The 27,559-nt window shown below is 37.2% G+C and overlaps 1 protein-coding gene across 1 annotated transcript in view; it reads left to right on the forward strand.

Moving 5' to 3' along the window:
* SH3RF1 (SH3 domain containing ring finger 1) overlaps window positions 1–24,146 on the forward strand; it is a gene marked incomplete at both ends in the record, with an annotated part of 83,302 nt that extends 59,156 nt beyond the window's left edge. Inside the window, 8 exons of the mRNA XM_080616268.1 lie at window positions 344–646; window positions 1,537–1,647; window positions 9,729–9,883; window positions 12,301–12,471; window positions 12,634–12,893; window positions 16,079–16,434; window positions 18,513–18,847; window positions 23,978–24,146. Of these exons, the coding sequence (XP_080472394.1) occupies window positions 344–646; window positions 1,537–1,647; window positions 9,729–9,883; window positions 12,301–12,471; window positions 12,634–12,893; window positions 16,079–16,434; window positions 18,513–18,847; window positions 23,978–24,146 (1,860 nt within the window). The remainder of the gene's footprint in view (window positions 1–343; window positions 647–1,536; window positions 1,648–9,728; window positions 9,884–12,300; window positions 12,472–12,633; window positions 12,894–16,078; window positions 16,435–18,512; window positions 18,848–23,977) is intronic.
* Window positions 24,147–27,559: the final 3,413 nt, after the last annotated feature.

Consider the following 27,559-nt stretch of genomic DNA (forward strand, 5'->3'; position numbering starts at 1 on the left):
TGCACTTATCCAAGTAACCGTATTCATATTTAGTGGTACATATTAATATTAGTTAACTTGTTCAGCAAACTGACGCTGGTGCTACTTCAGCTCATGAATAAATGAGAGTTCTGACATTATTACTTCCAGTAGCTCTTAAATACAAAAAATATTTTGTGGAAATAAAGGGTTTGTGAAAAATGTAATTTAGTAATGATTGACTTGTAGAGTAGGGCAGTATGTCACAGTTTTAAGTTGCATGGTTTAAATTGTATTATGAATAAAAAGAAAATAGATATTTCTGTTATACTCAGGTGTTTTTTTGTAAATAAAAAAAATTCTAATGTGTGACTTTCTTTTGTAGTTTAACACAGCAGCCAAACAGCTCATAGAATTGGATAAGCCCTCAGGTTCTGCTGTTGACTCTGGGGAAGGTACCTCTGGGGCAGCCCACAACAATTCAACCCAAAAGCACACCGATACCAAGAAAAACACCAAAAAACGTCACTCTTTTACCTCCCTCACTATGTCCAACAAGTCTTCACAGTCTTCTCAGAATCGCCACTCAATGGAAATTAGTCCTCCTGTCCTCATCAGTTCCAGCAACCCAACTGCAGCAGCCCGCATAAGTGAGCTGACAGGACTTTCCTGTAGTGCCCCTTCTCAGGTAATTTACATGAAATCAAACATAAATCATGTGTGCATGTTTTTTTAATAACTATGAAGGCTTCTGATCTTGTCCGACTACTCAAATTATTACTTGCATGTGATTAGCATTAACGTACATGTTCAAAAAGTTTATCTTCCAGCATGAAAGCATTGAAGGCAAATGTTTTATAATGCTTCTTATAAAATAATAGCAAGTATTTTTGGTCTTGTAAGCTAATTTTTTTCACAGTTGTTAATTTCATAAGTGCCACAAAGGTTTTTGAAAAGCTATGGGAAGTAGAAACTGGAATGATTTAATTTCTTGGGTTTTTTTCTAAATTTAACATAATACTAGATATTAATAAATGCAAGTAAAAGCTAAGTTCAACTTGAAAATTACATGAATTCTAGAAATGTACCATATTAATCTGATTGTGATAAGTAGAAACATTTATCTGGCTTTATTTATTGTTAATCTTCTCAAAGCTTTTAGTTACAAGCTGCAGTGGTTTATGAACAATTGTCTCACAGGGAGATTACATTTTGGGAGAAGAGGTAGTAATGCAGACTTTCAAGTGTTGGTGTCATTTTATATGAGCTGGTAATATGTTTTATTTGCATGTCTTTGGGATCTGACAGCCTTTTATGGAAAGAAATGAAAACCAACATTGGTAAAAGTGTGTTTTCCATGGCTAGTTCAATGTATTTTCCACAGTTTCTGAAACATGGGTGTGGGGAGGGGAAAGTGCGCAGTGTGATCCAGTCCTGTTCGTATGAATCACAAAACATTGGTTCTAAAGTTACAGATGAGTACTGGTGTTTCTGACCCTGAAGCATACAGCTGTGCCAAAAGCAGCTTTTATTAAACTACTCAGAACTGACCCTGCTGGGTGTTTTTTTCTTTGACAGGTTCATATTGGTACTACAGGGCTAATTGTGACTCCTCCCCCTAGCAGCCCAGTCACAACAGGGCCTTCATTTACCTTCCCTTCAGAAGTTACCTACCAAGCTGCTCTTGGTGTAAGTACCGCTCAAGAAAACAGCCTTCCCATTGATTTTTGGTCTGTACAGTCCTTTTTTTGTCTTGAGCTCCGATCCATTGACTTAAAACAATTTTGCAATGATTGTTTATGTGACAGACAATGGTATATATTGAACTACAGCAAAAGCATTATTGATACACTAATGTTTGCATCCTGTCATGCATATCCATTTCTTCAGTTTTCCTCTGTCATTTTCCTGTGGTAAACACGGGAAGCACACTTTTTTCCAGAACAGTGTTTCTTTTCAGCAGGAGTAGGAAAGAAGATACGCTGGGGGGAAGGTTAGGGGAAACAAGCAAGGTCTTATAAAAATACATCAACTTGAGACTACAGCTGCCAGATATTTGTCTTACTTAATATTACCAATATTCTCTGAAATAAGTTTCAAAACTCTGATTTCTCCTCATTAGGATGACTTTAGTTACGTGCATGCCTGTGGCAGATGAAGAACTCATCTTAGGTTGTTGGGAGATCAATATATAAAACTGTTGCAAATGGCCATCTTTTAAAGGAAGGAATACACTGCAGTGCTCTTTCCTTTGGACAAAGAAAATAACGTTATCTTCAAAAAGTGCAGGATTTCATTTTAAAAACAACTGAAAATTATTTTTTTAAAAGATTTGCTTGTGGTGGGGGAGCTCTGGAATGTCCTAAATCATACTGCGCTTACGAGAGCCTGAGCTTAACTGCAGTAAAGATTGTGGATACCAGTTTTCAGAGATCTTCAAGGGAACTTCATGAGCCTTTATTTTGATCATAGAAATTCTTGATATCCAGTTCTTGTTTTGAGTCTGAAAAATGTGCCTCTGACACTGGGGGTGGGGGAAGGAGGGGACACGCAGTTGAATAATAGATCTCCACTTAAAAAAAGCCAAACCAAACCAAACATGACAACAAAAAAAACTCCAAAAAACCTCAGCCCTTCCCACCCCCCGAAAAAAATCCCAACAAAGTACAGAACTCAAACAAAAACCTCCAAGACTTGAGCTTGTTTAGGTGTCTAATTATCCTTGCAGTCTTTAAAGCAAATAAAACATAATTAATAGTTTTGCTACTAAATGCGGTTGGTTTTGTTTTCAACTTTCGTCACTTTGATAATTTTACACATTTGTCTGCAAAATCAAAGGCAGAATTGTCTATCTTCTATTATCAACTTTTTGTTGTTTAAATAAATGCTTAGGTGTGGCTTGGTTGCAGCTGAGAGGTTACATTCTGACAGCTTTCTTTGGGACTCTAAGTTATGTTTTTTCAGTCCTTAAAATTATGATGCTGTTATTCTCTGAATTATCTCTAGTTCTTCCTTCTGGCATGGTAAGTGCATTCCAGAACTGGGTACAGTGCTGCATGGTCTTTTTCAGTGATGAAATGTTGATAGTATGACCCTTTTACTTTTATCCTGTTATTCTGATGTTTAGATCTTGAGAATTTGCATCCATTCATTTGGCCTGAGTGTAGCAAAAGGTTATGTTCAGCCAAATATCCATCATGATCCCACAAATTTTCATTGTCATTAGTGATGTACTAATTGCTCTCATCCAAGTAAATGTTATTTCACATTCCTTGTTCTTCAGACAGATGACCTTATTATTGACAGTTATACAGACAGTATGCTTTTGCCCTCCCTTACTGAGTAACACAGGTTGTGCTGTAGCAATTCAGTGGCCTTTTATTGTTAACAACTCCTTCAGTGTGTGAATCATCTGTGCATACTGAATGCTATGGAACCAATTAATGGAACCAATTAATAATCTCCTTATATTTAGATTCATATTTTAATGACCCAGACCAGAAAGGGACCCGCTGGTGGTCATCTAGTCTGCTCAAGCAGGGCCACCTAGAACCAGTTGCCCTGGATGGTATACAGACAGCTTTTGAGTATCTCCAAGGATGGAGACTGCACAGCCTCTCTGGGCAACCTGTGCCAGTGCTCACTCACCCTCACAGTTTACTGATTTTCAAACTGAATCTCCTGTGTTTCAGTTTGTGTTTCACTGAGTACCCCTGAAAAGAGCATAGCTCCATCATCTTTGTCTCTTCCCTTCAGGTACTACACTGCTGAGATTCCCCTGAGCCTTTTCTAGGCTGAACAGTCCTAGCTCTCAGCCTTTCCTCATAAGAGAGATACTCTAGCCCTTTGATAGTGGCTCTTCACTGGACTCTCCTTTATGTCTGTGTCTCTTGTACTGGGGGAGCCCAGAACTGGGCACAGTACTCCATGTTTGGCCTCATCAGTGCTGAGGACAGGGGAAGGTTTGATCTCCTTTGACCTCCTGGCAAGACTCCTCCTAATGAAGCCCAGGATACCATTACCCCTTTTTGCCATAAGGGCACATTATTGGCTCAGGTTCAACTTGGTGCCCACCAGGAAGGACCTTCAAGTATTTATTTTTTTACTGGGATATGAGGTGCATATCTACTACTAGAAACAATGAGCTGATTATATGCTAATCCATGTAATCTTTTATACTTCTTTAATCCGGTCCTTCAGAAGATACCTGTGAGAACTGACCAAACAAAATCAGTTTTGGCATCTTTTGTGCTCTTAGGCAGAATAAAAGTCTAGCTAACATATATGCTGCAAGCATTGAGCAACTGATTTGATTTGTGGCTGAGAGACATTTTGGAGATGATGGGGTGGGCAGGATTCAAAGCATCATTTCAGAAGTTCTGACAGAAGTTGCCTTTATATTTTTTCTCAGTAACAAACACTTTTGTTATCAAGAATCAATAGTTACTTTGATGCCATCATGGAAAAATACTTTATTTTGGTGCTGGTGCAAAGTCATTAAACCACCTTGGGTGCTTTAATTGCATAAGCTTGTTCAAAAGCGCTCTCACCATTGGTCCCCTTAGGAATTAAATTACAGCGCTAAATGCACCATGGAGTGAAACTCCTGCCACATGATCGTCCTGTATCCTGGAGTGCTGCTTTCCTTTTGTGATAACCATGTTCCTGGTTATGTTTCCAATTAGGCATATAATTCCCATTGAGAATCTGAATTATTCTCTGCCACCCTCTTAAAAAGCCAATAACCTTCTGTACATAATGTTCTGTTTCTTCTTGACTTGTTTTCAGCATGACTAAAATACAAGCTGGCAGCTCAGGCTAGAGTCAGGTCGTTCTTCTGTACTTTTACTGTAGATGATATTAAATGATGCAGTTTATAGTCACAGGCTGTGAAGTCTGTCTTTTAAGTCCACTTTTCCTCTTGCTTCATGAACTCTTGTTTCAATTTTAGAAATGTGCAAAATGGTTCTGACAGGTCAAGAGAGGAAGTCATGTTCTTGTTTCTAGATCTTCCCCTTCTGGAAATACCCTCCCTGACATTCTGAGCATTAATTTTAAGCCATGGAGCAGTTGTGGTTGTGTGATTTAATACATCAGAAGTGGTTGGCTTGAGTCCTTTTGCCTTTATAGTTTTTGCTTTTGTAAGTATAAATTCCTGCATTTCTCTAAGCTTTTCAATTTTGGCTTTTACTTCATTTCTGAATACTAAGTAAATGACAAGGAAGTTGGATTGGAACAGGGAGAGTTTCTCTTTAGCATGAAGATGATTTAATTGGATCTTCTTCCTGCCAGTCATTTTGGTACTTATAATGCTATTTGAAATAATAATTGATTATTCTTTGAGAGCAAGCCATTTACACAAGTTCTTTTACTTCTTTGCCAAACTAGTATTAAGGGAGAATGAAGAAAACAGAGGATGAGCATGATTCCTCATCAGTGAAGAAGAGAAGGATATATTCCTTTATGGTAGTCCTGTATTTATGCAGCTTTGCTACATTTATATGTCCTGAATCTAGAAGCAAAGGAGAGCTAGTTTCTTATCTGTTGTAAGAAAGATGGCTTTTTTTATTGTTAAGAGGAAATATTTTGAGCTGTCTTGTTGGGTAGCAAGTTTCTCTGAGACAGTTGAGATTAATTCCTAGAGGAGCCTGTGATTCATTTGTCTATGTACATGTTTAGGATCACATTTTAGTTTTACATTGTTATTTTAGGAAATACTGTGGTGGTTCAATAAATGCCAATTTTATTTTGTCCAGAATAATATTTTGTAGATGCTATTTGGTATCAAAAGTTTTATGAAGTAATTTACACATTTGCAGTCAAAATCTACACAAATAAGACTTATGAATAAGAGCTTTTTTGTCAAGTTACCTTATACACTGCCCGCTTCACGTATCATTTAAACAAATTTGCATTCAGAAAACCTGTGATAATTTAAAGTTTTCTTTTACAGCAGCAGTTCTTTAGCCAGCAGCATTAATTCTTGTTTTGTGTTTTGAGGTTTGATTCTTTGAAATTAAAGAAGCTATGCACTGAGACAAACTTCTCACAGCTGAGGCTTTTGGCTGTGATATTATCAGTTACACTTCTCTCTGGGACTTCAAACCACAACTTTGCCCTTTAAGGGGGTATTAATTCGTCCGCTCTTCTTGGCTGCTAGCATTTTTGAACCTTGTAGATGCTTAGTCTATTTGGAGTTCTTTATAAAATATAAATAGCAGATGTCGAGTTCAATAGTTGTTGGGTGAAAATATGCATGTATAATTAGGTACAGCTTATTTACTTGGGAGGAAATTCTTGGATGTGACTTATAAGATAGATATCTAATGGAGGAGATCTAGTTGAAAAAACTCTTAAAGCAAGTATATGATCTGAACCATGATATGGGAATACTGAGACAAAATATACCACAGCAGAGTTAGTTACATTCAAAAGCAGCAGAATTAAAACAGAATGTAGCAACAACAGATAACTTACCTTCCTTTCATTCTGCTTTTACAGTCTCTTGAGAACATAAAAGTATTTTGGACTGCAGTCGACCTGCATATATGATATGATATCCGTATTTCTACTTCTGCAGGTTGAATATGTTGACTTTGAAATGGTGTCTTGGTATGTGCACTTAACTAGCAGAAATAGGTGGTCTGTATTTGGATGGTTTACACGTACTTCCATGCTGAAGGTTTTTCTGGTCCTGTTCGCTTGCCCACACACACAGAAATTGGCCCTCTATGGTAAAGCATATAAGCTAGTCTGAATTCTTATTAATGAGGTACAAGCTGAGCATTATGGTATACTGATGACATTTAGTGCTCTCTTACGTAGTTCCAGATGAATCAATATTGTAAAGCAATCAGGAGGACGTTTATATAAGAACTGTCTGAATTTTAACCAAAAAAAATTCAAATCAACTTTGGTTGGGAAGAGGAAGCAGCTGAAAGAAACTATGGGGTTTTCTAAGACAGCCCTGTTCTTGATAACATATATTTATAGTTTAGGAATTTTGTTAAACATGAGCCTTAATTTGCTAGCCCTCAAGGGATTTTGCAAGTCATACGTTTTTTCCTAGACCTTGTAGGAGTGAAGACAGTTACTGAATGTTTTTTTTCCACTGCTGTGCCTCTTGTTATGTTTTGGATGCGCTGATTATTGATCATCAGTGGGAATACAACCTAATTATAATTAAACTTAGTAATATGTGTATGTTTCTAGAACGTGAGTCTAGATACTGTTTGAAGTTTTACATCAATTATCGAATTAACGTTTCATCATCCAGTTAAAAAATATATTAGCACTTCCTTGCTGTTTTATATGCTTGAAAATACACCGTCTGAAAAGTATTGCAGCAACTTCTGATTTCCTGCCTTAACTACCTAAAATAAAATGCTCTGAATTATTTTGATAAGCATATCTTATTGAATCATGTGTGGTTTACATATATTCTTTCACAGAATGTTGAATATGGAAACCATCAAAACTAGCTTGTGCTCTGGAGGTAGGTATGTTTCTCAATAGCTAGAAAAGTATTTACATGTAAGAAAAAATCTTGAAAATTTGGCTAGAGCATTTGGACCTATTTATCAAGTTGTAGCAATGCAAGCTGAAGAGCTTTAGTCCTCTGAAGTCTGTCGGGTAGTTTATTTAGATTTCTAAATACTTGCCAAGTCGTTAGGAGTTTAATTGGGCTGTGGCTCACTGCAGGTTTCATTACCATAGTAATAGACACGGGTAGGGGAGCAGAAACTGAATAAAGCAGAATAAACTAGAGCTGGGAAGGTGCCTTTGCTGCAGTTAAAAATTCAGTTTGTGTTGTGTGTTCAAATGAATAAAATCCAACACCCAGCATTTATATCTTTAGAGATGCAGGAAGTGCAGAATCGTGACAACCTTGATATTGTGCAAAAATAGGTTTAATTTTACAGATTTCCAGCTAATCATCTCCTAATGTGGGTTTACAGCTTCTACCATGTCTAAGGAATCTAGATGACTGAAAAAAGACTTGACTTTATGTTCTTTAGATGGGTTGCATAGAAGTTAGATGCTCATGTTCAGATTGGGTTCAAAGAAGACATGTGTTGAAGCTGACTGGGAGGCAGGAAGTAACTTCTGCTGTAAAACAACTGAAAGAGAAAAGCTGGTGTTGCAATATGAAGTATCAAGATATTTTAGAAAGATTGTTGTATGGATGGAGATCCACAATGTGAAGGAAATGCAGTTGCCGTTCCTGTGAATAACTGAACTGTGCATATCAAAGCTCTCCAGCAGATCATGCCTGCTTTGTGTTGGATACAGGAGGTCTTATTTGGTCCTAAGAAATTGTTAATGTACAGTCAGAAAAAAGCTTTAAATAAAAATAGAAATATTTCATGCTATACCATGCACACATAAGGGTAAGAATTTTGACTGAAAAACTGGAAGAGTTAGTCGGTTTTTCTCTAGATTTGAAAGCTTTAAATCAGGCAGCTCTTTACTGTGTCTTGATACAGTAAGACTAGTTCAGAGAGCTGTTAACGGTTTCACCAAATGTAGAGAGGTAATAATAGCACAGTGTACACCTGAAACTTATTTTCCCTCAAGGTTTTTGCATAGAAAAACAACAACAAAAAAACCCTTTAGAAATAGGGTATTTGAGGGGAATTAGAATTACTCTCCATTATGTAATTTCCAAACTGATAATGTAACGCTGTGTTTTTATATACTGAGGTACTGGAAGCGCCAGGCAGTAGTTCAGGACATTTTGTTAATTTATATTATTGTCAGGTATTTTCTAAACCTGAAGTGGTGTGGCTTAGAGTTTTGTTTCAGTATTGGAACTAGATGATCTTAAGGTCCTTTCCAACCCTAACTATTCTATGATTAAAGATTGTGTTCAGTAGAAGGTTATGTTTGAAACGAATTCAGTTTTAATTTTTCAAATGTTGGAGGGTTTTTATTACTCTCTTTGCTTGTGTTGTAACACAAATAATTATTTTTGGAAGAGGGAAAGGAAAAGTTCTCCTTTTGTGAGAGACTTTTCCCAGGAGTGTCAGTACACAAGGCCCTAAAGAATTATCTGAGGCTTTACAGAGCAGAAGGTAACAATTGCTCCATTGATTGTCAAAAGGCATAGAAGCCTGTAGGCAGGACCCCCATTACGATGTGCCTGTAAAAGAACTGCGCCTTTTTACTGGGGTGTTTGTTAAAGATTACCAATCTTGATAATACTGAATTTCAAAAGCTAACTCTTAAACTGGAAGAACAGGAGAAAGTGGTAACAATAGCTCAGTGACTGTGGTCGTGTATTGTGCTGGCTTTTGTAACCCATACATCAAAAGAAAATTTCCCCCAGAAGGGTGGTTTTGGGTACACTGCTGCTGAATTGTCTATTATGTTTCAGCTTCACATTACAAAAACAATCATGTTTTGAAGTACAGGCAGCAGTAAGATGCAAATTCTGCCTCCTGGAAGGCTTCTGAATTTTTGTTGAGTCCTATCCTAAAGATGTTATAATTAGAAACAATGTTTTCCATTTTTCCTGTGCTGAGAAATTGCTTGTAATTTGCTTAATTAGCTGCCAAGATTTCAAAATTTTTAAACTGGGAAAAGAGAAATACAGACAAACCTAACTCTCCAGTTGTATCATACCAGTAGGTAAAAGAATACTGAACTTAGCTGTTCTTCCCCCATTTCCTTAGAATGTCATGTGCCTTTTTGTATTTTTTCCGGCTGATTCAACTCATCAAACAATATTGATCATCTGTGTCTATTTTTTTTTGTTCTCATAAAATCAGAATATGAATCCCCCACTTCCACCACCACCTCTCTTGTCTGCTGCAATCATTGCATCGGCTTCTTCTGGACCTCAGTCTGCAGGTGTAATACAAAGGCCTACATCAGGATCAGCTGACCAAATGGCACATTTACGACCACAAACTCGTCCAAGTGTGTAAGTAAAATTGAAACTTTTTGCCAGTCAGAAAAATGGAACAGGATCAGTACCTTTGCTCGTACACATATCATGCCAGCTGGCTGTGTTCTGCTGGAATGCCCAGAAAGCCAAACATACATTCAGAACAAGAGCAACAAAACATACATGTAGGTGATACCCCGAAACTGCCTTCATACTTAGAGTTTTTTATGTCTTAAATAAATATAATCAGCTGTTGCTGTGAATAGAAAGGACTCACTTCAAAAATATAGTGTTTATCGTGCAGAAGATGAATGGGTCCTTGAGTTAGCGATGAAGCCTCTATAACTCACAAGTGGCAAATACTGGAGTGAATTTACTCAGAGTTTTCTGTTATGTATGATATGAACAAACTGTTCTCGTGTGGCATAACTTGGCCAAAACACCAAGTGCTGTATTTCATTTAGACTGCTATATTAGCATGTCATTACAGACTGCTTGTGTAAGTTGCAATTGAAATTTGACTTATGATTTTACAGTCGACTTAATTAGTGGGTTGCAGGTGGGAATGAAGGCAAAAAGCTGCTAGTTAGCATTAAGTCTTCACAGTTGTAATACAAGTAAATGTGTGTCATCTTCTGGGTGAAAATATTTTGTATATTAACATGTGCTGCTGACAACATCTTTTGTCTTGGAAACTTCTTTGTGTGCAGCGTGGAGAGTAAGAACCATAAAAGAAAATAAAATTCAGGAGAGGCTGAGCCATCTAAATAGGACACGTTTGAATAATACAAGGACTGCTTTTGTTCTATATCTGTCTTTATTTTCCCACCAGGTTTCCTCCCACTCCTGAAGAGCAGGTGCATCTTGTATAGCACATTGTCTTGTATAGCATATATAACATATGTCTTGTATAGCAAGTGCATCTGGATTTGGGCTGTTTCTTTGGTGTCAAGCATTCTAACACCGCTTCTTATGGATTATTGTGCTTAGTTGTACTTAATCAAGTTCCCATCTCATTTGTTCCCATCCTTCATCTTCAAAGGGTTGCTCTTAATCAAGATACTAATGAAATTTGGAATGATGTAACCAACAGGAAAGTTAATGAACACCAATTAAAGCACCTCAGTTCCTTTCCCATAGAGCTTCTCTATGTGACTTTGTGGATCACCCCTAAATTGTGTACCAGTGAAACCTTTTGTTGCCAGTGATGTCATATGTTGTCTTTAAAGCCTATTTTGGACTTGCTTTACCAGGTATCTATACTGCATTATCTGCAAAGATGCTTTAAAGGCACAGTTTTCTGGGTGGACAACAAGGAACAAAACTATAATGCAAAAAGAAGCATGCAGTAAATACTGCCATTACACTGCACAAGAGACAATTTTGATGAAAGAATGTTTTGTAAAGCTGCTTTTTTACACTTGGGGTTACAAGGGGAGTGGAAAAGACTAGCACTGAAAGTAATTGTGGATCCTTTTTCAGAAAAGGGGATATTGCACCCATCTACCCTAATTGGCTGCCTCCTGAGAAAAGTGTATTATTTTTGAGAAAATGTGATTTATTAGAATGCTATTTCCCATAGGTCCATAATTATATAAACATTTTTATGTAAACGGTTTAAAAAGTTTTCTTACATTCAAACTGTGGCAGAAAATAGAACACTGGGGTGGTTAAAACAGTAACACTCCTTAATGTAACAATAGGAAAATGTGCAGTCTTATTTGAAGACTTCCCTAGGAATATTCCAGCAGCAACTGCAGGAGCTTCAGTTTTATTTTTACTGTTGATTTTTTTTTCCCCTAAGAATGTCTTTGTAGAAGTAAAAATGCAAAATGTTTCTGAACTCTCACTATGGTTTCAGATGCCCTGTATTATGCATTAATGTTACTTAGAAGGAAACAAGAGAAATAAACTTTACAAGTGTGTAACTGCTAGCTACCTTACCCGTAGACTTCATGTTCTAGTAACATCTTTCTTTTGGGCACGCAGTTGCACAGGGAGATTCCAGTTTTGCAATCTGAAAAGTAATTCTGATACTGATTTTTCACTCCCAACTAACAGAATTTCTCCATTCTCCCCACTCATCCACAAAAAAGGTACTGGCTTGTCACAAAGTGTAAGAGATACTAGAAGCAGGTGGAGGGAGAGAGAAGTGGGATATGCTGGGATCTGTAGTTGATAAACACCTGTTTAATTAAGTTCACTAAATTAATTAAGAAAATGAATAGCCTTATTCTTCATTGCACTGAAGTGCAGTTAGGAGGGTATTCTTAATGGTTATTGTTTCCCTTAATATTGTCATAACTTCTGTTTTAATATTGTGACAGTGTGACAGATCTCCTAACACATAACCCTTTCTACCATGCCTTCTCATCTCTGAACTCTCTCTGCCAGAAAGTGATGTTTTCAATTGTTTTAGGTTTATCAATTGCATCTACTTTCCTGTCTTTTAGGTATATTGCTATATACCCTTACACTCCTCGAAAAGATGATGAACTGGAACTGAGGAAGGGAGAAATGTTCTTAGTGTTTGAACGCTGTCAAGATGGCTGGTTCAAGGGAACTTCCATGCATACAAGCAAGATTGGTGTTTTTCCTGGGAATTATGTGGCTCCAGTTACAAGGTATATTTTTATACAAGTATCTAAATATTTTATCTATTTTGGGGTCCAAAATGATTCTGTTATTGTATTTAATGCTAAAATTGAGTAATAGAAGAGCTGCAGGTTTTAGTAGCCAGCTCATTTTTTAGTTGTGTTTTAGCATTTTGCTTTTAATTTTGGCAGGACAGTGACAAGTACATCACAAACAAAAGTTCCCATGTCTACTGCTGGCCAGACAGGACGAGTGGTAACTATGGTCAGCCCTTCTACTGCTGGTGGAACATCACAGAAGCTCCAGGGGAATGGTGTGGCAGTGAACTCCAGCACAGTACCCACAGCTGTGGTTTCTGCAGCGCATATCCAAACTAGTCCACAAGCCAAGGTCCTTATGCACGTGACAGGACAAATGACAGTCAACCAGGCTCGCAACGCAGTTAGAACAGGTAAAAATCAATCAATAAATAAAATACAGCTTTTAATGTTTGGTAGGCAAACTGTAGGGTCTGTCTGGGTGAGTCAGGATATGCATAAATATCTGCTGGGCTTTCTAACAGTATTTTTTGTTATTTTTAGAGTTGAGTGCTTTCTGAAATGACAATATGTCTCTCTGAATTGTTGACTCTTTAATTATTCTTCTCTAAGCAACTGTGTGTACTCCTACTGTTGGGAATTTGTCTGCAAGTATTTTAGATGGAATTTTTGTTGTTTCATCAGTATCTGGAATGGGGATGTTCTTGGAGTTTCCCCACTCATACACGATTCAGGTAATAATAAGGTGATAAGAACAACTGAGTCATAGCTTTTTTCTGTGTGTGTATTAACTGCATAACAGCTACAGATTGCTCTAATTTAGCATTCACTTTTAAATTATCTCCTAGCATCTTTGGAGACCTTTAGCATTCACTTCTCCTGTTTCAGGTCTCTGGCTCAGGGTTAGTCCTTAGGTATTCCAGTTTGTTCTCTAACCTTGACTGCAGCCTCTTTCAGCTTTGACTGTGAAACACTAATGCTATACTGGCTTGAAGACCTATATGATTTACATCATAAAATTCTGTATGTCTGACAGGTATAACTCTACTGTCTGGAGCAGGCCACATCACAGTAAACCATGCCTTCTTGTTGTTTAAACCCAGATCCAAAAAGATTGATAGTGGTGTTTTCAAGAGGTTTTTTTACCAAATCCATGCACTCCTCTGTGGATTTGCCAGGCTAGGAAAATACCACACAACTGGAGCCTGATCTGTTCCAGTTACTCCTAGGGCCTCCAAAGAAAAGGGAAAAAAACCCAACCCAAACCTCCATTTCAAATTATCCCAGTATTCCCTCTTTCAGCCTTAAATTTAGGGCCTAAGATCTCTTGTTGAGACAAAGGTTTTTTTCACCACAAGGCTCTTATTGGCAGAGCAGAAGACAAAGCTGCAGTTGCAAATGGTATTGTTAGCCCCTTAAGGGTGATTTATTTCTTGCGGCCTGGAGATCCATGAATTAACCCACCATCTTCAGAGTCATGCATCTCCTAAAACACTGTTCATGTTCAGATGTCAGCACCAGGTTTCCTTTTGGAGGAGGTAGGATATGTACGTAGATATTTTATTTCCTTAGTGCCATCTTCTTGCAGTCTGATCTTAGGCTGGAACAGATGTGATAGTCCTCTGTAAAAACTCTATTCTTTACCTTTAAAAAACAATAACCAGGTGCTATTGGCAGCTAGTAAGAGAAACTAAGCAAAGCACCTGCACTTTCCTGCCTGTCAGGCATAGGTGGTTTCTAATCTAAATTCTTTTGAGCTGCCTTGAAGTTTGCAAAGTGACAGCACAAAGGAGAAAGCTCCTGTAGGCTCCAGAAGTCTTTCTTGAACCCCCATCTCTGCACTGCTGTCAAGACAAATAACATCTTACAGTTCCATTCAGCTGGAAAACATGACAACATACTTCCCAACTTTTCAGGTCCAAATGGAAAATTTGGAGAGGCTGCACTCTCTTCACAGAGAACTTAACACAGGATTTTGATCTGAAGGTGTACTAATCAGTTACAAATACAGATCTGTCCCTTATAAGGGCCTGAGAAGTGAAGCAATAACGGCTGCTTTATGTTCAGATGTTAGAGAACTTTGTCATCAGCATCTGAAACGTGATCATCTTGAGCTTTCCCAGGTACCTTCGCTGAGTGTTACTCTCTTGATGAAGCTTTGTAGATTAAGGCTGCATTTTTGCAGGGCTGTTCTTCAGTTTCAGTTTAGCTCAGGACTTCAAGGACCCTTATTCAAATGATCTTAGTGAGACATGGCTTTACATCACCCTTGCGGAAGCGATATGCATTCTTTGATTGAAAGGAACTTTGAAAAATGTTCATGGTCCTCAGAGTTAGGAAGGGTCTATTACAGGGGACGAAGTTATGTATCGAAAAACAGGCATAGTATTTTGTGGTGCTTTCTTTTTAAGACAGAATTTGTATTTCTTATAATGGAGATTTTAACTGGGTGTGATAATGCAGGATTGTTATATCAAATTTGTGAACTTTGTCAGTCTTCTCTAATACACTGTTGATGCAATCTAACCAAATTACGAGGGGAATTTGTAGAGAGCAGACTGAAGAGATGAAGTGCCTGAGGCTTGATTGCAGGATATCACTTATAACAAACCTGAAACTCTAAGCAGTATCTGAAAAATCAAAGTGAAGGGATATGTTTGAGATTTACATGCACCAAACTCCGGAGAGGTCCCCTCGTTAGATACTATGTTTCAGAGTATTTGAAGGAAAGAGGCTGTGCAGCCCCGGGGTGCTGCATTTTGCCCCATTCAGTTAAGATGTTTGCACTTCATACTACCCAGTGCTGCAGGGATAAGAAGTTGAAATGATCCAAAAGCATGTATGGTTGACAGTGTAACTATAATATCAATGTTGTTTCTTGAGAAGGATAAATTAGTTAAAGCAGAGCTCTGTGCTTTGCAGCTAGGCTGCAGCCCAGGTTAGTATATTCAGCCCTGTGCTGTTCTGCAACTTCCAGTGTGGATGTTCCTTTTATTTCACAGGGGTATGAGTAAATCCACTTCTATATTTAAACATCCCAAGAGACAGTAGCTTACGTTTTCAGAGAAACCACTCATAGCAGTAATTGCCACTGTACTTATTGTTTGAAAGACCCACTAAATCTGTTGTGGATTTTGTGAATAGTTTAGAGAAAACAATCCAATTATATTTTTAGCAGCTTCTATAAGGAGTGTTTCTTCCTACTTTGTTTTATGTGCCCTGACAACTACACAGCATATTAAAAGGAACAAAAAAGTTCCAGGCTGTATTTAGCTAGCTATTACAAACTAAAGTGTAATCTTCACTTTGCATCTCTCTCTGTACTTGAAGCATTTTACTTAGCAGCTTGGACTTCTCCACAGTAGTTGCAGTGCTGTTATTCTTCTGTGCATACTGGTGCAAGTAGGGTAGCATATGCTACTTCTTTATTCTGGTGAGATGAATTTGATGCTGTGTAAGATGTCATAGTAATATAAATGGGAGTTAGAAAGGTGGGAAGGAAGCTTCTCATGACTGATTAGCTGTAACACAGTAACTGTACCTCTCTTTGTGTGTCTTGTGAAAAGATGACCTGTCACATTTTGTTCTTTTGTTCTAGTTGCTGCACACAGTCAAGAAAGACCTACAGCAGCAGTCACACCCATACAAGCACAGAGTCCAACATGCCTTATTCCTGCAGCTGTGATCATTCCCCACCACTCTGTTGCCTCCCAGCAGCTCCAGCCCCCAACAAATAGTGCTGCTTATGTCACAGCTGTGAATGTGAACCGCTCAACCATCCCACTGGCATGTGCTGCAGGTTCTTTGAATTCTCCCAACATTGCTGCTTCATCTTTGGAGGGAGATGTTAGTGGAAGAACTGTGAACACTCACACTGGAGCTCCTGCATCTCCAGAGAGTGCTCTAGCAGCTGGTGGAAATGCTGCTGTCAGTAAAGCAGACAAGGATGGCAAGGTGGGTAGAGAATAAAATCATTCCTTTGAATTCTACCATTTTCATCATGCAGACTTTCAGATCCATTTTTTTTCATACATTTTGTTGAACAGCAGCACTGTAAGGTTTTTAAGACTGAGTCTGAAACTCCGGCAGCCATTTTGTGACTACAGCCATGGGCAAATATATCCTTGGCCACGCACGAAAAATTTAGGGTGGATTAAAATACAGAGCAAACCTTGAAGAAGGGTTAAAATAGGGTAGCAGGTTCATGCCTTAAGCAGGAGAAACAAAAGGTAAATGGCTAAAGTTCAGAAGAACTAGTAGATTGACTGTTGGAATTTCAAGTATTTTGTTTTTCTTTACCTGCAGTCAGTTTCCTGAATACTTTAGAAAGATGTATGGTTAGCATATGTTATCAGGAAGTATCTGTAAACTAATAAGCCTGTAATTAAAACAAACCCCAACAACAAAATAACCCACCCAGACAAAAACCCTATGAACTTGTGGGAACATACAAAAAAAATCAGTCTAATAAAATAAACCTAATATTTAGTAAAGATCATTATTTTTTTAGGTTGCCTTCCTGATTAAGCAGACACACAGAGAGATTATGAAAAACACATAACCAGCAGTGTTTATTGGATAAAGAAAAAAAAGCACCCAACCCTTGTCTTTTCTAAATGTAAATCAGTAGTCTGTAGTGATTCTGCTTTTGGTCTTCTATTTGAAGTATTTTCCTCTGTGTCTAAACTAATTCTCACTGTCCAACAGCCATGTGATTATAGTATATTGTAGGCAGAAACATTCCTTCAACTTTATAACTGGTTTTGTTTTACAATTGTGGTGTAGTTAGATTTTTTTTTCTCCTGTTGACAAGATTTTTTTGTATCTCAAATGTTTTAGGCTTTATCTTACTCCTCTTCAGCCACACACGCTCCTTAATGAAGTTTATGGAGGTTTTAATTGTAGGCTGTACACTAATCTCATCCACTTTCTAATTTTTTTTGTTGAATATTGTTGAATGGGTGTACCTGGAACTCTGTTTTAAAGCTACTTTAGTCGTAGCCACTGAAATCAGACTGAGGTGTCCTTAGGCAGGACTTTTAGAATCATAGCATGGTTTGGGTTGGAAGGGATGTTCTATGTTTTTCTACAGTTTAGGGTTAAAGATGCTAACATATTCTTTGAGCTTCTCTTTTTATTTCCCATTTACTAGACATCAGTCTTAGCTAATATAGCTTGAAGTTATTGGAGAGTTGGAAGAAGGACTGAGGATTTTTCATTCACAGTTTACCAATCCCAATGCATCCCAAGCTATAATAAAAATCTTACACTACTCATGATTTTCTCTTTCTGTGGTTAAATAGCTGATTTTTGTCTCAAAGGCTTAAAATCTGGCACCTCCCTTAAGCACTAAATTCACTCAGTCAAAGGGTTGGTAAGAAGATCACTGCCACACCCCTTAAAAAAAAAAAAAAAAGACAAGAAACACAAAAGCTACTTAAATAATTCTCTCCAGGGTAAGTAATAGTCTTCAGGGATTCTTGTCTGGACAAGCAAAAAGAATGTTTACAATTCTTCCCTCTAGCAGAGCAGCAAAACACAATACATTCTCCTTGTGGCAAATTTCTCTTAAATCGTGAAGGTCTTCCCTTAGTGAGGGAGGATAAGTAAAAGACACTTATCTAAACAGCAGCCTCCAGAGCAGACTTTTCTCCCTGCTTGGTCTGAAATGACTCTTTATGTCTTCCTAGAAACTTCCATGTTAGCAAAATGGTTTACTTCTTAGATTCCCATTGTGGGAACCTAACTCCTCACACTCCTTTTTCTAGACAGGCTTTTGGGTCACTGGCATTGGCTTTTAAGGTAAGTCTTAATTAAAGCGAAAGGACTTAGGTGGTTTATGGTCTAAAAGACTTACTGTTTTTCTCTTTAGAATTGTAATAATTGCCTTTCTCTTTCATAATCTTTGTAATTATTAATTTGTACAATCTCAGATACCTCCTCTCTGATTACCATGTCATCTATCAGATGGAAGTGTTCAACTCTTCATGGGAGACTTTTGTTCTAAAACGAGGCACTGCTTTGGTTTACAGAAAGAAAAAAAAGGTTTGTTGAAACTGCTTTCTGGAGCATCCACCAAACGCAAGCCCCGATTGTCACCTCCAGCATCACCAACCCTGGAGGCTGAGCAAGCAGCCGCAGAGCTAACCCTGCAAGGTGCAGTTGGGCCAGAGCTTCCGTCATCCAGCGGTCACAGCAAAGCTGGATCCTGTCCTGCTGACAGTGAGGTCTCTGGGCTGGCACAGGAGACACTACATCGGAAAACAAGTTCCCTGGATTCCTCTATTCCTATAGCACCGCCACCTCGGCAGCCTTGCTCATCCCTGGGTCCAGTCCTGAGTGAATCCAGGCCTCTTGTCTGTGAAAGGTAAATTATCCTATATAGCTAGACTCAGGCAAACCAAGAAAAAAAATCTACTCTTTGACACTTGCCATGTGTATTAGAACTGCTGCAAAATGCTAAGATACAGCATTTTATAGCGAGAGGAAACTTATTTTTTTAACAGTGCTTTATATGCTTATCAGCCAAGGCTCATGTGTATGTTTGTTTACTTTTTGTGTTACTTTGAGGTTTTGGAATGAATAGAGACTCAAATACACTGATCACAGGTTTGGTATGAGAACTGAGGTAGATAAAATGAACACATTATATTCTTGCCTTTATGCATATTGGGTTAGTCCTTTGAGATTATTAGCAGTGCATAATTGCCAGCCTAAATATATGGTGAATGAGATCCTTATCTTAAGTAGGCTTAATATGTGATTTCTTCAGCTGTTGTAAAACTGCTTTTACTACGCAGATGCCCTGTTACTGTGCACTCCACATAGCAAGCTCTAGGGCAGCCTCTGTGTTCTGGCAAGTGAGCCTGAAAAACATATAGCTGTCTGGACTCTGAAGCTGCCAGGCAGTTGCTTTAAAGATCTATTACTTTTATTTTGTGTCCACCTATGATTTTCAAATGTCCGAGTCCTCAGTAGATTTTGCAGACTGCAAAGGAAGTGACAGTTTTCTAACTACTATCTCTTTTTATTATTCCTGGTAGTAGATAAGCAATATGAAGAGTGTTATAGGATTTCTTTTGCAGTAGCTACAGGATTGTGTAGCATACACTAAAAAAAAGCAGTAGAGCTGCAGTGTTAACAGCTCTAGGACTGAACTGATTTATGCTGACTATTGTAGACTTTGTTCTGGTACTATTAACTCATGCTGTGTAACCTTATCTAGATGTTCCTGCTCTGGCAGGGGGATTGGACTAGATGATCTTTTGAGGTCCCTTCCAATCTCTAACATACTGTGTGATACTGTGATACCACTCTATTTCCAGAGGCCCATTGATCTTAAGCTATACCTGTGTATTAGAAGCCGGGCAGTGTATGAAGTTTCTACTTTGTCTTTTATTTTACTTCTGTCATACCTTTAATAATTTTTAAAAGGTTGATACTGTTTCTATGCCATTTCCTTGCAGGAAATTTCTATTTTACACTGAATTTTCGAAGTAGATTTACACTTGCAGATGGAAAATAAAACATGACAGAATTTTCTTTAAGAATAACATAATATATTTTCACATTATTGTAAGTCTGTTTGGGACAGTAATATGGTTTTATACTTTGTGAAAATAACACCAAAATACTTCTGGCGTGACCAGTGGATATATGTGCAAAGCTGTTCGCATTCTTACAAAAAGCAGTTTTTTCACTACTGTGATGGATTTTTTTTTTTTCTCAGAACTACTTCCAGAAAATGATGCTTACAGAGTTACCTACAGAAAATGCTTACTTATTGATCGAGTAATAACATACGCTCAAACATTCTTTTTATATATCTCTGTATCCTTACTATTGTTTAATTGCTAACTGCTACCGGAAGAGTGCTACCACAAGATCGTTCTCTCTGGTAGTCATGCAGAATTGTTACTTTTTGGCCAGTGTATTTAAACAGAATTTCACCTGGGTTCCCTTTGTCCTTTTCAGGGCAGGGTTAATGTTTTTCATGCTGATATGCTCTTGTCATGTTTCCATTTCCTTAGGCCAAACTGCTTAAAATGTGTTGCTTAATAATACTTACTACTTACATTGTACTCAATACCATCAAAGTAATTTATAAGCATTGATTAATCTTCATTAATGTGGAAGCAGGGGTGGGTAAGAAACATACTGATGATGCAATAATTGTTTGAAGAGGAAAATATTCATAAGGATAAGCAACAAAAAGACGAAGAACAGAGAAATCTCCTGCTAAGGTTATTCTGCTCTTACATATCACAATTCCAATCACAGGCTATAGCATGGTTGGAAAAAGAAACAGTACTTTCTCACTATGGCTTTGCAGTGCAATTATTAGCATTCAAGTTTTATTTTCAAAGGTGACTAGAGGATTTAGGAGTGTGTTTCTGCTAACTATCCTACATGAATTAGGAGCAAAAGTAGCTAGCTCAACTCTGCAAAGCACTTTGAAGTGTTCCTGGTTTGGATACGGAGTTTTCCCAGAAGTCCTTGCTTCCTTTAACATGCAGTATCAAATTTTTACTCTAATCCCACTGTTTCTCCTTTCACTAGAATTGTAAGTAATCCTAGAATGTGTCATTCCTGTATGTTCTACAGAAAATTGGGATTAAAAATTGTGAACTTGTTTCCAGTCATACAGAATATATGATGGGCATTTGATTTGTTTGATAGCAGACAAGCTTTCTGGGACATGGATTTGCAGATGGATATTTCATACCAGTGGCCATTTCACTAAAGGAGGGGAATATGATACATTCCCTTCTATCTTACTATTGCAGGTCTTCTCTGTAGTTGCCATTCCTATATACGCTCTTCTCCTGTGAGCTAGGTTGTTGCTTACTGCATTTCATGGTCTTCTATACGTTCCTTGTACAGAAGGAGCAGAGAAATCAAACAGAAATTTCAGCCAAGCCTTGCTTCCAGTTTGGAGTGGTTTGGAGAATTCCTGCACCTGAGACATCTGCAACAGTGTTTAGTCATTTCTTCTGATTCTCCAGCCAAGGCACTGGGATTTCATGTATTGATACAGTGCACTGACAAGGCCAAAGATCACTGTCTTTTCATTGAAAAGATAGACCAAACACCCTGTAATTCCTGGAGGGAATTACATTCATACCATGTTATGCTACGAATACACAGTAATTTGGTTATCTGAGGGGTTTAGGTTTTTTCAATAACAAGAGGTAAGAGACTATTTCAAGTTTTTTTCATGAGCTTTCTCTTTTAGAGGGAAACACTGATTAAGGCCTTAAGTTTTATGGTAAATATACAGCACTGTAATAAACTTCCTGGCACCCCACAGTGGTGTTAAAGACCTGAAGTTGAACGTAAATACACATCACTGCATATCCTAAACTAGAATATGAATCCTTTATCCAGTTACGGTGAAGTACAGCAGTAATTTTGTTCTGTGATTTAACTGACCCTAAGTTTTTTTTATCCACCACAAAATGACTGGTGTAACATCTGCTTCCAGTGAGCAGGTCAGTGGCTTTAGAGGGCAGCAGGTCTTATCACATCTTACAGTTTTAATGCTGTTAAGTAAATGCTACCCTAGGTGGGTATGCTGTAGGAATCAAGGCACGTACTCAGCAGACAGGAGAGAGCTGCACAACACCAGGGCACAGGTGAGCTGAAAAGTACAAATTCAAAGTGCAAGAAAAAGAAACTCAAGCAAGAAAATAAAAAATAAGTATGAATTTATCTTGTGCAACAATAGTAATTCCAACTTTCTGTGTGTTCCTCAACTGAAATGTTCTGCATGTGAGAATATATTTTTATCTACTTGGTGATTAGAAAACCACAGATAACTGTGCAAAACTAAACTACAAATAGCTGGGAAGAATAGCAGTATTTTTGTGTCTAGTGAAGCAGAAACAATATAGAAAGGGAAAAAGGTGGAAGATATAATCTTTTTCATGTTACTGAAAAGTGTGAGCAATGCCAATATTACAAATGAAAAGTAAAAAGTTGAAGACAGACCATGGCCACCACACCACCCCCACCCCCCCAAAAGCCATTTCATAAATACAGAGGGCAAAAGCACTGCACACACATTAGGAATAGCAGGAAAGAACTGATGGAAAATATAGTGGCTGCTTCTCAGAAGCTAAAATACTTCTTTAATACTAGTATTTTATCACTAGCTGATTAAAAGTATTTAGGATAATATTTTGAAAATTAAATACCATAGGAAAATATAAAGAAGAAAATACATACTGTGTGGCTTAGGTGCATGCAAAGTATTCTAGATTAGGTGACCACAAAAGAGCTGCAAATTTGACCTTCAGTCATTGCAAACATTTGCAAATACTGAACAAGGAGATAAACAAGGAAGTTTTGGGAGATTCAGACATGTGGGAATGAACATGTTTTTCCAAAACACGGGTCATGCTTAGTAAATGTGGTTATTTTTCTCTGGGCACCTGGCACTGAACTTTTGAGCTGAAGCAGAAGTTTTTTACTCTGGATGAAATTGGTAGTTTTGGCAGTTTGTTATAGATGATGAACTAGGAAATGGAAAAATAGGTTTTCCATAATCAATTTAGGGTGATCTGAATAGACAGCACTCATCACAGAGAATGTGTGATGAGTGTGGATCTGATCACCTCTATCTGAGCAAATGGTATTTGTAAAATGTGGCATAAATTTGATGGCTTGTTGCAACAAAAGAAGAAAATGAGATTTAAGGGTGCAAAGCCTGCTGGGTTTCTTCTCATTAAACATTGAAAAATGTAGTAAAATAGCATTTTAACACCAGGTGCTTTGTTTTAGACATTAGATTACAAGAATGGATATCAAAGTACTCAGGAAGCTAAAAATTAATGAGAAGTACTAAATTACTGCAGGGTCGAGGGAGCTCAGAACTGTGGAAAGCTCAGGAGAACAGTAGGTTCTTTTGTGTATCAGGTGCTTAAGAAAAATTGTTGAGTTGACCACTTTTTTAAATGTTTATTTTTAATATAGTACAACTGTGCCCAAATCAGATGGCATGTGTTCTAGCCTGAAAAGTTTCCAAGATAAATGAAAATATTTTAAAACAGCAGTGCAAATTAATAGGCTTTGCTAGTTGCTTCTTTTTGTTCTGTGCCTTAAGAGCCTTCTCTGAGATAATATCATCTTAAACATACAGTTGTAAAATTATGCCCAATTACTGCTGTGAATGCTTTGGTTGTTGTTGAGTCATGCTGACTGGAACAGTCTGAAGTTTATATCCAAAAATACATTTAAAATCTTCTCCTGTTACTTAAATATGTCTGGATTTTTACAGGAATCTTAGTGAAAAAAACTTGATAGGTGATGTATACATTTGACTTGAATTCATTATGTTGCTGTTCTTATTTTCTCTTCAAGATGTACTTTTGTTACACACTCAGCAAACAGTTCTAGGCAGTTCCCTGTTTTCATAAGTTTTAACTTTTACAGGAATATTTTTTAAGGCATTGGTTTAAAAGAGCCTAAACGAAGGTGTGTTTTTCTAATTACACAGGTACAGGGTTGTGGTATCCTATCCTCCTCAGAGCGAAGCCGAACTTGAACTTAAGGAAGGTGACATTGTTTTTGTACACAAAAAACGTGAGGATGGCTGGTTCAAAGGCACTCTGCAACGAAATGGAAAAACTGGCCTTTTCCCTGGCAGCTTTGTGGAGAACATTTGAGAAGATCATTCCAAGAGCTTCAAATCATACTGTACTGCAAAGTAGCACAAATATTTTACCAGAAAAAGCACAGTCATGAAATATTTTCAAATGACTGTAATGTAAACAAAACCCTACATATTTTTACAGTGTCCATAGCACAATTACACCAGCGAACAAAGAAGATGAAGGCATCTGCTGGTTTTATCACTTTGGATTCTTAAGTGTGATGTGTGCCTTGTACTGTCTGATTTATTATATAGAGGAACTTTTTTTTTCCCCCCAAGTATGTTACATAAATGAACAATTGTTTACAAGGCTGTAACTAATTTATTCTTGTTTTTTTAAACTTGAATTTTGTGTAATAGCTCAAATTCTTGTGACTATGATTTTAACAAATTATTAATTTATGAAAGAATAACTAAGGGGAAGCTGGATTCTCTCCTTACGAGCAAGCAATTATATCTGATAAAGAGCCTCCCATTTATCCTCTGGACATTTTTCCCCTGCTGTGTCTGACAGTGGAGTAAGTCTCTGTTTTATGAGTTAATGTTGAGTGGTGGTGATGTGGCGTCAAATAGAATTTGCCAAATGGGGAAAAAAATGTGTATGTTGTTGTTTGGACAGAGAAAAACAAAAGTCAGTGGTGTTCTTGAGTCTAGTTCTACTTCCTCATAAATCACCCAAGTGGAGTAATGTTTCCAGGAGGCAAAGATGTATGTGAACAACTGAATAAAATTCAACCATCTCAAGGTTAGGATCATCTCAAGGTTAGGAAGGAAGAAATTTGGGAGTGCCAGTAAGAAATTCCCTATACCTTCTGTTTATAGTAACTTGGCTATTTGAACAAAGCCTAGCTTTGTATGTTTGGCCAGTTATTTGGGCATTTAGCGCTCAGGATCCAAGAAAATTGGAAAGAATGTTAAAGCCCAACACTTAGAATGATCGTATCTTGAAAACATCTTTTTGATAACTGAAAAATAAAATTATAAGTTGTACTTAATGTCTAAAATTGCCTAAGAAGTGTAATTTGCTATTTTCTTCTCAAACTGATGTGCATGGCCAAGAGATGTTTTAAAATGTCTGAGCAATAGTGGTGGTAAGTGATGCACTTGTGTTAAAGTAAAAGGCTGTATGAAACACTGTGAAAACTTTACTAACTTCTTAACCATTGCTACTTTGGTATGTTCTGACCTTTTCTTTGTCTTGCATGTGTTACTCAGTTCCTGCAGTACTTATAACTGTGCATGGTTGGCGTTTTTCACTCCAGTTCCCTGTTGGTGGGTTATATTGCTCTGAAAGTTTCCCAAAAGCCACTTGACCAAAACTAGTGAGCAACTTATCTTCACCCAGAGAAGATGTCCAGAGTTTGAATCATTAATAAAATATTTTAATGTCCTTGCAGCTGATGGATGATATAAAGAATGCAGCCAGCAAGAAAAGCATTGTTAATATTTCAGGGTTTTGTTAGAGATTTGACACTGGTGAACCCACACGCTACTGAGCTGAACTTGTTGGTTTTTAATTTTACTGTTTATTTATAACAGTTTAATAGAGATTTTTTTTTTTTTTTTTCTGTAAGACACTGAGCACCGTCATCTCCAGTTAAATCTGATGTAATTTGGCTGTTACTCAGCACTTTACAAAGCGAAGCCAGTAGTGTGATTCAGTGTCTCACAGCACACAGAAACAGTGATGAAAAAGTACACGGTGATATGTTAAATCCTTCTAATGTTTTGTTTTTTGAAGTTATACATTGAAAAATATCAAATGTTAATGACGAGGAGTTCTTGCAATATCAGGTAGTATCATGATGGTCTTAAAAATAAGAAAAAATATATCTATAAATATATATAGTTGGACATGACAGCATTCCCAAATTAAACATCTCTCTGAAACACTGTATAATTCAGTTTTTGCATTTTTAAATATTTTTAAATAGTTTACTTGAATATTCGTGTAATATATAAAATTTTTGTGAAATTAATTTTAGTTAGAAGCTGATCTCAGCTTTTGTCAGCATAAATTGGCACTAGTGTGTCATAATCTTATTTTGGAAAATTTAGTGCATTTTATATTAAAGACTACTAAAGGTTAATTTTTTTCTATCTCTACTATCCATATTTTAAGCTAAGTGATTAAGGTACCTCTATTAATAGAATTTCATGGTGTAAAGTCAAAAATCAGCTGTTAATCCAATAGTTCTGTTAGATGGAATACATTTTTAATTAATTTTTTTAAATTTTAAGTAAATGTGTGTAAAAAGGGCTTATTACATAGCAGTGCAACAATGACAAAAATGCAGTTTATCATGCCTTTTTTGTGATGTTTTAGGGTTTTTTTTTTTTGTTTTGGCTTGGGATTAATTCAGTGTAGAAACAGACAAGCTCTGTGCATTTGCTTTGTGTAATTCCATAAAAAATTTTGTAAGGTATTTTATATCTATGTTTGAAGTCAAGTGAATGTTAAGTGTTTGATTTACTATGTTAAACTTCCAATCCTAATAAATATTTTCTTAGCAAACAGCTAAATCAAAATGTGTATGCAAACATTAAACATAAATTACTTGTAAAGAATTTGACAATAAAATTACCAGAACTTAATTTCAGAATTCATAGGAGGATATTTCTGCTCATAGAGGGAAAAGTCTTCAGATTCCATAATGTTAGGAGTTTGGAATGATGAATATAATGCAAAAATTGTAGAGAGACATGAAAGGATCTGACTGCTCTTTTCCATCTCATCTCCATATTTCTGTAAGTAACTTCAGAAGAGGTAGGTAACTTCCATCTCAGTCTGATCATGACTGACTAGTTCGGTCTTGTCAACAGCACATCAGGTGCATAATCATTATGAACTGCTTCCCCTAAAGGAAGAAGTGTCTAGCATAGTGGATCTGCTGTGTGGATATTGAGAGTCCCCAGCCCTGGGGGTGAAGCATCCACCTGAACTTCGCTGAGGGCTGAAGTGTTTGGTGGTAAGAAACTCATTTGCCCTGAAGAAGTTTGCTGTGCACAGTAGTCAGACAGTAATTGCCTAACTAGGAGATCTTCTTGATTTAAATCAAGTTACATGTCTACTATATACATGTGACTGCTATGAAAATGGTAGAAAGTTAATCGTTAAAGTGTCTGCAAAAATATTTACTCTCTGAATGTTTCAGCCACTGTGATAGTCTCCTTGTTAGTTAAGACTGACCAGGAACTGGATTCTGGAGCAGTGAGTGAAGCAGCATTAAGTCCTCTCTGCAAAGAAGGAGCATCCAGTTTAACTTGCCTTAATTAGGGGGAAGGGAGGCAACATGATTTATAGAAATGCAAACTGGAGAATATAGAAAAGCAGCTTGATTTGTTTTTCAGAGTTGAGATCTGATGTCAGTGCATCTGTAGGAGAAAAGTACACACAAACATCATGGCTGTGCAATAGAATTAAGA

This window comes from Psittacula echo, assembly GCF_963264785.1.
Source record: "Psittacula echo genome assembly, chromosome: 1".
Lineage (NCBI taxonomy): Eukaryota > Metazoa > Chordata > Aves > Psittaciformes > Psittacidae > Psittacula > Psittacula echo.